General features: G+C 35.9%; 1 protein-coding gene across 1 annotated transcript; it reads left to right on the forward strand.

Annotated features, from left to right (window-relative positions):
- The first annotated feature begins 2,951 nt into the window (after positions 1-2,951).
- LOC134743565 (molybdenum cofactor sulfurase) lies at positions 2,952-10,364 on the forward strand. The gene is made up of 7 exons (XM_063677081.1): positions 2,952-3,092; positions 3,180-3,284; positions 4,249-5,062; positions 5,420-5,714; positions 6,361-6,976; positions 7,696-8,123; positions 9,683-10,364. Exons 2-7 carry the CDS (start codon positions 3,212-3,214, stop codon positions 9,902-9,904), a joined length of 2,448 nt encoding a protein of 815 aa, XP_063533151.1. The 5' UTR covers positions 2,952-3,092; positions 3,180-3,211; the 3' UTR covers positions 9,905-10,364.
- The last annotated feature ends 1,472 nt before the right edge of the window (positions 10,365-11,836 follow it).

An 11,836-nucleotide genomic window follows, 5' to 3' on the forward strand; every position in this document is an offset into this window, starting at 1 on the left:
TTTATGTTTCGATTGGCGTTTTCTATCAGCGATTGTCATTTTGTATAGGTAGGGCCTCTGTTCTCTACTTCTCTATACTATATTGTTATTTCTACGCCAGTATTGGCAGAATAGTCTGTTCACTAACAATAACTTTTTGGCAAAAATTTCATTTTTGGTACAAGCTTTTATCGCTGACTGTACTTTTTTTTCCAAAGCAATACTCATCGACACAGTTCTAAAAATCCCAAACACATTTAGGTTGCGTTGTTATCACAAGAGTTCCTATGACCACCTGTTTTCATCAGCAGATCAGCTCGATGGTACCATAATATTGCATTGTCACCCGACTTACATGCGTATGCAAATTTTCAGCTTCATCGGAAACCGGGAAGATGGTTAAATTAGTTACCTTAGATTCCATTACATAGTTACATACAGGTCAACTTAATAAAATCTTATTATTTGTAAAAAAAAGTATGATAATCATTAGGATTTTTGCAAATGCCTAATCTGATAAAGGCAATAAGACATTCCTCAGAATAAGCGAGCACTAGACAGACCAAAGACACATGCAAACAGTAAGTGTTACATGGGGATCCTACTTAGAGCGAACGTCCTCAAAGATGCACGCAACACTTAAAAGAGCCATTTTAAGGACATTTTCCGAATACTATACTACCTTTCTCTATAAACAGGGCAGCCCGGACGTCAATTCACTTACGGGGAGTCGATCACGCCACCGCTTGCTACTAAAAGCTACTAAAAGCCCTCCATAAAAGCAATAATTAAATTGGTGTAACGCAATTTATATTAGTAAGGCGATGCTCTGAAGGTACTACGGATGTGTGCGTTGCAGCTAAATCGTTAATGAATACCTTTAGTTACGCTATTTGACTATGTTTTACCTACCTATTTCCTATCTGCAAGTATTTACCAGGCAACTCATTATAATTAACTTTCAAATGTATATAGCTTAATTTTAAGATCAATATTTGCATGCTGCCATTGGCTAAACATGTGATACTGCTTATAATGATTATGTGAACTTAAAATTACCATGTTTAAGCAAATAAATAATTATCTTATCTTATCTTATCTAATGATTTCTTTTTTTTAATTTATTTATCACAAAGTACAACACAACAATTTTCTTATAATTATATTCCTCGCCAGCAAACTAGCTTTCAAGCTAGCTTTCAAGCTAGCTTTCAAGTGGGTATTTTAAGTTGCGATCTGGGTTTATGGGGATGAGACCAAAATCAGAAAGAACATCACGTCGTTAACTGTCATCGATTGTGATCATCTCAGTTCATTAGCTACCTTAGTACCTACATATTTTTAATAAAAGTGCTGTGCTGTAAATGCAAAACCGTTTATCTTTTTTTTTTAAGTTTTTGATGGTCGCAACGTACGTTGTGGCAACCTAGAATGTGGAACGTAGCTGTAAATATTGATGATCTATATGTTCCAGAGACGTCACCGATAGTTTCATGCGATTTACGATACATTTCCGACTACCTAAGGTGCAACGAATTAGAGCAATCTCTCAAATGCCGCAATGTATCAAAAATTGCTTGCGAATTGCGATCGGTGAGGTTTGTAGAGTAGAGCCCCTTACTATTCCGCAGGGGTTCGCTTGTATAAAACACTGCGTACCTGCCTATGCCCACGTCACCATGTGACATGTCTTCGAAAGCTGCTAAAATATATGCCATCGAGCAGCAGCAATATATAGAGTTGACTAGACGCCGACCCTCAAGACGCTAGGGTGGGGTGGCCCTTATGGCTCTACAAATAAGATCGTGTCAGATATTTTTGCGGCCTTCGTTGTGTAACATATTATTGCAGGTGACTGTATGTAATTAGGTGGTATTCGGACCGGACTATAATTTGACTAAATTGCAATTGCTGTAACAGATTTACTGGCCACTAGCCATTACCTAATTATCGAGATTCTGGCTTCATGCTCATTGTCCATGACAATAATAACCTAACGTTATGTCAATAATAACCTAGCGTTAAGGGCCACTTGCACCATTCACTAACCCGGGGTTAACCGGTTATATATGGAGTTTTTATTTTAATTTGTAACTGCGTTAACGGTTTAACCGGTTAACCCCGAGTTAGTGGGATGGTGCAAGTGGCGCCAAGATACATTAGTATCTCTTGTACCGAAAATCCATAAATTTTAACTATATAAACTATGTACAGTCGAGTTCTCAAACATCTTTAAGTCCCATCGCCCACACTGTTAACTGTACATCGGAGGGCCTTTTCTGCCTTTTGTAATAAGGTCCAAGCTATAAGTACTACATTAAAAAAAAGTTTAACTTTATTCGTAGGACTGACAGGTAAAACCTACGCTGGCGCCATCTGTTAAATACTTTGACCGGCCAACCCCATTGAATAGAATGTAATACCAGCAAAAATGTGCAATTAAACTGTGTAGGGTGTAGGCGTGTTATAGGTATCTAGGTACCTATTAAATCTTTCTTTCACAAAGTAAATAAATGAAAACAGATCGACCGTCGCATTAAGTGGCATCACGGTCCAGTAATTAGAGTTCTGTACCCAAAGGGTAAAAACGGGACCCTATTACTATATAAGACTTCACTGTCCGTCTCTGTTACCAGGCCTTATGTCATGAACCGTGATAGCTACAGTTGAAATTTTTACAGATGATGTATTTCTGTTGCCGCTATAACAACAAATACTAAAAAGTACGGAACCCTCGGTGGGCGAGTCCGACTTGCACTTGTCCGGTTTTTAAATTCATTCAAGGGAATACATACACCCGAACAAGTACTGCATTGTAGCAGTCGCTGTTTTACGTTCCAATCTGTCAACTTTCATTCATTTCATAATAGACCTTATTTATATAGATTGAAGAATCATTTTAAAGTGCTTTGAGCTTAATTAATTAAAGAAAACTAGTTAGGGCTAAGTACAAACAAATTTAACAAATACTTAAACGTGCTCGTATGTCATATATGATAATAGATAATTCTGTGTTCAATTAAATGTTTACCGCAAATACAAGGTTGCAGAATAACAAGAAATTATATGTAATGGTTTCATCAGTTAAACATCAGCCGCAGCTGCTGTCAATCGTATGTTTCGTCATTGAATTAATAAAAAAAAGAAAACAGTGAAGTGAAATGGATGTGTAAAGTAAAGGTGACTTTATTTTGTTACAGAAACCGTTAATCAATGCCAAAGCAGTGCCAAGATGACGACGTTAAGTAAAGTATTTAATTACGATCAAATGCAAAACATATGTGGAGAGTTTAAGCGATTAAAAGGTAAGTTGCGCACATGCGAATATATGTAAACATCTTTCATTATAACTTAAAAGATTACTTGGAAATATTTTAAATCACTTATTCTTGTACACAACTGTTGCTATAACTTGAGTAGTCTGATTTGATCTCAAATCCGTTGAGTACTAGTTATTCTGTGTATTGCCCTTAATATGAGAAATTCAGAACCTTAATTGAGTATGTCATTTACTGCCTAAGTACCTATCAATGTCTGTCTCAAAGGACATTAATTTGAAGGTAGTCGGCAAGAGAGGAATGTCCTTTATAACTTAACATTTTATAACCTCTAGCTGCCCAGAGGTCTATAAAAAGACTCCCGAATCTTAGTTTTGAAATATCACAATTGCTTTTGTCTTGGCAAGTTACGATGCCTGGGTGGCTAGAGGATAAGTGACATTTCAAAATGGTCTCGCCGGAAGATCAGCGCTGACTTATGGGTTAGCACTATGCTGAGGCGGGACCATTTCGTGGTAAACTATTTAGTTTATATTTATATTTCTTTGTTGTTATTATACTTTTTGCATGTTATAGTTTACCATGAATAAATGCGATGTTTTCTGATTTTCAAAACTATAAACTATAGCCCGCACACACGCTGGGCTGACGAGATAGTTAAGTTGTCGGAGGCCACCTGGGTATGGGAGGCCCAAGATCGAGAGGTGGAAAATTCTGGAACAGGCCTATACCTCATAAGAGGGTTCTGGTGTGATTTTTTATTCTTTACAGATAAATTAGGTTTACTCCTAGACTAAGTTTGCAAATATTTTATATTTATGCTGTTACCCAGAAATTAACACCTTTTTATTTTTATCCATTTTAAACTATAGCCCATAAACAATTCAAAACAACTCCACTTCTTTTACTAATTGCCTAACTTATTCATTGACTTGTGTAAACAATATTAATGTTTTCTCCATACTTATAACTATTATTATGCTAATTTCAGGCAGATGCTACCTAGACAATGCTGGCGCTGCTTTGTTCCCAGAAAGCCTTTTACGTCTTGTCAACGATGACTTACTAAATAACATGTACATGAACACACATACAGACAAATATACGGCAGACTGTGTTGAGCAAGTGAGGTGTATGGTTTTAAAGCATTTTAATACAGATCCGTCAGAATACACTTGTATATTTACCTCAGGAGCCACTCAGTCACTCAAGTTAGCTGCAGAATCATTCCAATTTGCTAGTGATGAAAATGACAACTGTGGCTCCTTTGTATACCTCCAAGAAAATCACACATCTGTTCTCGGGCTCAGAGAAATTGCTAAGAATAAAAATGCAGACGTGATTCACATTTCACATAAAAGCTTCTTAGACGCTTTGAACACGTCAAAATCTCAAACCTGGAAGAAACAAATTAAAAATAAAGGCAACACTCTTCTGGCGTATCCGGCACAGAATAATTTTAATGGATACAAATATTCCATAGACTGCATTGACAATATAAAAAATGGCTGCCTCAATCATTATTTAAAGAGACAACTATGCACTTTAAATAATAACTGGTATGTGCTACTTGATACTGCATCATATGTGCCTACAAATAAATTAGATTTATCTAAGATACAGCCTGATTACCTGTGCCTATCTTTTTACAAAATATTTGGCTACCCAACCGGATTAGGAGCGCTATTAATAAAGAATAGTAGTGCGAATGTTCTAAATGACAAACAGTACTTTGGCGGAGGTACAGTGGATATTGTGTTGAGTACTGAAGATTTCCATATGAAAAGGACAGTCCTTCATGAAAGGTATTCATTACTTACTGTTGAAAATGTTGAAGCTATTTGAGGGGACCTACTTCAATAAAATTGACTCGTACTCAGATATCAATCTTAATGTCGAAAGAAGGAGATTAAATTATTATGAATGACATCCCATGATCCCAGGTCAAATCTTAGTCATTTAAATGTCAATAATTGACCCTAAAATGACCCTTGAGTGACATGGGTCGGTCAATTACATCACTTTGCTACCTGGGATCTTACTTAAATTCTTTTCATCTCAAATTATTTCAACTTGTGTAGTAGGTACTTATACAGTAGCTCTATATTGACATAAATGCATTTAAGAAACTAACATCTCATCTTCTCTATTTGTTTTTACAGATTTGAAGATGGCACTGTTAACTTCTTATCAATTCTTGCCTTGAAACATTGTTTCGACACAATGCAAAGATTAATACCAAAAGTAATAAATGATGACATTATGGATTCTATATCATATCACACATTCTCCCTGGCTCAAGACCTCTATGAGCAACTGAAGAATCTCAAGCATCCGAATGGCGCACCAGCAGCTGTTTTATATATGGATGACCAGTTTACTGATATTAGAAAACAAGGAGCTATTGTAACCTTCAATCTGTTGAGAGAAGACGGAACATTCATTGGATATGCAGAGGTAAGACCATATTCAAAGCTGCGCTCGCGGCTCCTTCTGGGATTTAATCTACGTCACTAAGGGTCGGTTGCACCAAACCGTCTGTCACCGTTTTACCGTTCGCTAAATTTTATTGTATGGAAAGTTTCATAGTTCTCTGCTGCTTGACGTTAATCAGTCTGTTAATTGTGGTTTGTGCAACTGGCCCTTACAGTATAGTTTCATTGGTTGATATAAAGCTCTGTAGGCGCTACATGACAAAAAGTGAAACTCATGCGTTAATGCGCAACTATCTATAGCATGCGTTATGGATATCTCTCGTAACGTAACCCTCATATTAACCAATGAAGCCTCTATCTTCAACCAATAATATAGGTAGGTATGCTAGGCATATAACAACAACCAACCTTTAACTGCCCATTGGTGGAGTGGACCTTATTTCTTTGCAATAAGCTATGTATATAATATAAGCTATGAAATGTCAGTTAACAGTGTGGATGGTAATCCCCGGCAAAAATCCGAACTTACCTATATTAAAACTTGAAATTAATTGATTTCATTTACTTCGAACGCGATAATTGCTTCCTGTTACCCTATCACAAACTTCGCGCAGCATATTATATTTTAACTACCTTTTATACCTATGTGTTTCCAACTATTTTTTCAGTTCCAACATATGGCAGAGCTTTTCAACATAAACGTGAGAACTGGCTGTTTCTGCAACTCAGGCGCCTGCCAACGCCACTTAAAAGCATCAAATAAAGACTTGAAAGACATGTTCAAAGCCGGCCACAAATGTGGAGACCAAGTAGATTTACTTCACGGCAAGCCTACTGGAGCTATACGAGTTTCTTTCGCGTATTACAACACGTATAATGACGTCGATACGCTAGTCCTCATGATCTGCCGTTGCTACCTCAAGAACAAATACAGAAAACCAAAGCGTTTCACTACCAAGAATATCATAACTGTAAATAATACACTGTACAAAGATGACACGAAAATTCCAATTGAACTCTTAGAAACTCGTGATGTTACTGATTCTCCTGAATTGGAATCTAAAATAAAATTAATAGAAATGAATGTATTCCCCGTAAAATCATGCGGGGCATTCAAAGTTACAAGCAATTGGAAAATGGGGCCGAAAGGTTTCGAATATGACAGGGAATGGATGATTGTGAAAGACAATGGAGTTTGTTTGACTCAGAAACAGAATATGCTGATGTGCATGATAAAACCAATGATAGACTTAGAGAAGAAATTGTTGATATTGAATTTTAAAGGTAAGTTTTTAGTTTTAACATAATTCTCTGTAATAAGTTTTTTTTGGCCCAGGGCGACTTTGTCCACAGTTCAATTACGTCACCTTCTTAAGTTGTCCATACTGTCTTGTTTCGTAGACTTTCTTACCTCGACCACATTCCTATGTCGTCCACAGTGCTAACTCGTCACCATTCCTATATCGATCACAGTGCTAACTCGTCACCGTTCCTATATCGCCTTAGCACTCTACTATGGAAGACATAAGAATGGTGACGAGTTAGCACTATAAACCATATAGGAATATGGACAAGATTTAAAATTGACGATATAAGAATTTGGACGAGTTAGAAAGGTGTCGATTTAGGAATTGTATGCTGTCGACATGCCATTGTGGATCATTTAAATAGGTGACGAAATAGGATTGTGGACGAAGTCGTCCTAAGCCATTTTTTTTCCTGAAAAATTCTATACACGTGTTTTTTGCTAAGAGTAGGTACCTAGTTAGTTCATTCCATATACATTTAAGATCAGGTGGAGAAAATACAAAAACGTACAGGCCTGTTCTAATTCACGTATTATAAAAAAATAGATTTATTTTCTCTCCCAGAATAAACAACTAGGTAGCACTCTTTCATTTTATTTCACATTCTCTCAGCAAACCTAAGCATACAAGTTTGTGTGCTCCAGTTAACCTAATAAGAAATAACATGGGTGACTGTATCTTAAATTTCTGTTTCAGGCAAGGATCCCATTTCGATACCTCTATACCCCCCATCAGAAAGTAAACTAAAAGAATCCAGAATTTGCAGCTCCAAAGTCTGCATGGACATTGTCCAAGGCATAGATTGTGGAGACGAAGTGGCAGACTGGATATCTGAGGCTCTAGAAATCTCTTACTTACGACTAGTGAGACAGTCAAATGACAGAAAAATAAAAAAGAAAGGTGAATCGGAAACCAAGCTACTCTCTCTAAGCAACCAAGCACAATTCCTTCTAATCAGCAAAGCAACGGTCAGATGGCTAAAGGGAAAAATCGATGATCCGTGTTTCACTGATGACGTGGATCATTTAACGGATCGGTTTAGAGGAAATCTGATTATAGATATGGATGAAGAGCTTGTTGAGAGAGATTGGCAGCGAGTGATTATTGGGAAACAGGAATTCAAGGTAATAAAAATCGTCTATTGTGTAGTACTATTAGTTATTCTGTGCTATTGTATCATTGTTTCTTGCATATGAACCATAGAGTAGAAGTAAAGGAATAGTAATAAGGTATGCCTATTTTCTTCAAAATTTGTTTTATTAATGCTATTTTTAAAAGTTATCGTAAGTGCTGGTCCTGTGCTGTCCTCGTCTAATAATCCAGTAACTTTGTCGCCTTTTGTAACGTGGTTCGTTTGCGTCAAATCCGGTAGTTCTGATTTTTTTGCAGACATGTTTATGATTATGAATTATGATGTTGGCCCAATAAACGGAACTTAGTCAAAAATCGAAAAATCTAAAAAAGTCGAAATTTTCGTGGTAACGCAAACTCTTAATGTATAACGTTACTGTATCATAACCTACCTGCTTAAGGCCCACCGTCCAAAAAAATGCCATTTGAATTTGAAATCAATAGTGAACATGGTAGAATTTCTTGTTTTGAAATCGATCAAAACTGTTCCAATTGAAAGTGGTTTTTAGGGTTCCGTACCCAAAGGGTAAAAACAGGACCCTATTATATATGAATATGAATATGAATATACTAAGACTCCGCTGTCCGTCTGTCACCAGGCTGTATCTCATGAACCGTGATAGCTAGACAGTTGAAATTTTCACAGATGATGTATTTCTGTTGCCGCCATAACAACAAATACTAAAAACAGAATAATATAAATATTTAAATGGGGCTCCCATACAACAAACGATTTTTTTGCTGTTTTTTCCGTAATGGTACGGAACCCTTCGTGCGCGAGTCCGACTCGCACTTGGCCGGTTTTTAAATTACATTGAAGTAATTAACAGTACCTACTACCAGTAGTACCGTGAGCCTTATTAGTTTTTTTGCATAATCAATTTCCAAATTTAGGTTAGAACACAAAGTAGATGATTTTTCGTCCGAAACCATTCATTTTTGCTGAGCATGGGGACATGGACCTCAGATGAGTAGTACAACCTGCAATAATAGTTTACTCTTCGAAGGCTTAACAAATAAGATCGTGACAGACATTTTTGCGACCTTCGTTGTGTAACATATTATTGCTGGTGAGTAAAGTGTTAGATCACACATTGATATAGTTATTTGTGCAACAAGAGAGGAAAGTTGGTTTTTCTTGCGAGTGTTTATTTTGAGTCCCGAAAAAGCGAAATATTCTATAATTGCATCACGAGTGAAGCGAGTGATTCTAAGTTAGAATCTTGAGCGTAGCGAGGGACTCAAAAACACGAGATGTAAAATAACTTTGCTCTCGTGTTGCACATATAATTTTTCACCTCAGTAGTAAGAACATATTAAAGTTTGAAATTTATTTCGAATTACACAGAATAAAACTGAAAAAAAATATTAAAAAAATTGTAATAGTATGAAGTGGCAGTTCATGGCCTTCACTAAATTAAAAACCTACATTGTTTCACTCCCTGGAGTGAGGAAAGTCGCACTTTCCTCACTCCAGGGAGTGACGAAAGTAGGCTTGTTCGAGGTGCTGAGGTGAAAAATATTTAGAAATAGAATACCTATTTTTTTTTAGGTGGAAGGCCAATGTAACCGCTGTCAAATGGTCTGTATAGACCAGTCTACGGGCGAGAAGACTGTGGAGCCCCTTAGAACAATCTCAGAACAATTTAGCGGGAAACTGCGATTCGGAATCTATTTAACATATATTGGTGCAACTGACGGTTCGAATGATAGCACACTGAAAACAAAATCACCAGTCAAACCAATAATCAATGATGATAATATAAGCAGGTGAAATTATACTGTGAAATTAGAAACACTAATTTTATAGATAGAAATGTTTGTACCTATATGCACTTTAGTTATTTATTGGTGATAAAGACATCTGGTCTTCACTAGAAATTAAACTCAAAAACACTAAAACAGGTCACACAAATAATATTCAAAGCTAAGCAATAAAACTGTCCTCCGAGTTTGCCAGCTAAAGGAGATGGCGCTAAGGCGTCATTTGTATTATGATAATTGACAACCATTAAGTTACCGCATGATTTTTGTTATGAAGATGTAGTGAATTATAATCCTTTACCATCGTGGAACGAAAATGCACGAACGTGTTATGCTATTTCAGTCAGTCTCAGTACAAAAAGTACCGAGGTTGACTGAAGTAGCATGACAAATACGAACGACGAACGTTTCCTAGAAAATACAATGGCAAAGGATTGTTTACTACATCTGTACAGTCTGCATAAAGGCTGGCGTGCACTAGACTCGCCGAGGCGAATCGAATCTAATCGCAATAATTCGCCTCCTATATTTTCTAATGCAACTGCGTCCATTGGCGAAGAGCCGCGGCGCTCCCGTCAATGGACGCAGTTGCATTAGAAAATATAGGACGCGAATTATTGCGATTCGATTCGCCTCGGCGAGGCTAGTGGACGCCAGCCTTAAGCGGTCTAACTCAAAGCACAACTTTGTCTTAGACATTTAATACATTATATAATCATTGAATCTCTAATGCAACTTGGCCTATTTATATTGCTCTTGAGTGTATCTTTATGTATGAGGTTGTAAAGTGTAGCTCATGTTTAGCTTAATATTGTTAGGTATGAGTATGTGCTAACAAATATGCAAGTCTGATTAATAAAATTAATTTTATATGGACACAGCATTGACAGTAATTACTGTGATTACTGATTAGTGAGTCTATTGAATATATTGAAGCTCTGAAGACATTTCATGTATAAAGCAAGTCCATTGCACATGCTATGGAAGTTTTTAGACTATTTATTAGATCATTGCACCTCATAGTATTTTTATATTTGGTTTATTATTGTTAGATAATAGATATTATAAGTAGACTAGACTCTGACCGCGCTAACTTTGCAGTACATACACACATAACCATAATAAGGTCCATGCTTGACGTAGCACTTGTCGTAAAAACAGCGTGTTCAGACTATTAATAAACATACCTGTGCTAACTCGGGGCACAAATGCTAGTGATCAAATATTTTATCGACAAAAAATTAAATTGATGTTACTACCAACATCTAGATGTTATTCAACATACTTAAATAAATAAGTATTATTATTTTCTCTTGATTTTAAACCAAAAACAGTAAACCAATTAAAACGTGTATTAGTTATTATTCTTATTTAAAATTGATTTCATAGTAATAAACAAGTTTGATTAAAATTACATCGGTATACTTTCATTATCTTAAAGAGGCTCGATATCAGACTTGATATAGAACCTATTTAGAGAAATCGAAGATTTTCCATTAAGCACATGTATAAACATATATCAACATCAAATCCCTATAACGTGCCCCAAATGAGCACAGGTATGTTGATAAATACAGAGCCTATTCTGCATATTAATAATCATAGATCAGCTACATTTGAGAACACTGTATATTGTTTTACTTTCTTCCTTTCCTGCACATTTATTAGTATAGCTCTAAGATTATATTTTCATAATAATACAAAAATGTTATTATATTAAAAATAAATTATCGAATGGGATATTTTATTTGTTATTATCACAGATGTGTATTTATTTCTATGTATCTTTTTTGCAAATGTTAAGGTTAATTTATTTTTGTTTACAGAGTCAAATATAAGTTCATATGTATTTCATAACACATTGGTACATTCATCAAATACTTTGGAATGTCATTACTGTGCATGATATTTTGGATAAAAGTAAAATGAAAAACATTCATTT

Source organism: Cydia strobilella, chromosome 8, assembly GCF_947568885.1.
Source record: "Cydia strobilella chromosome 8, ilCydStro3.1, whole genome shotgun sequence".
NCBI lineage: Eukaryota > Metazoa > Arthropoda > Insecta > Lepidoptera > Tortricidae > Cydia > Cydia strobilella.

What these genes read in the sequence shown, in the direction of transcription:
- LOC134743565 (XM_063677081.1), top strand. Translation starts at nt 3,212, where the DNA reads ATGACGACGTTAAGTAAAGTATTTAATTACGATCAAATGCAAAACATA. An exon ending in CATTCATTGGATATGCAGAG is followed by an intron (nt 5,715 to 6,360) that starts GTAAGACCATAT and finishes CTATTTTTTCAG; the next exon opens with TTCCAACATATGGCAGAGCT. An exon ending in GTTGATATTGAATTTTAAAG is followed by an intron (nt 6,977 to 7,695) that starts GTAAGTTTTTAG and finishes TTTCTGTTTCAG; the next exon opens with GCAAGGATCCCATTTCGATA.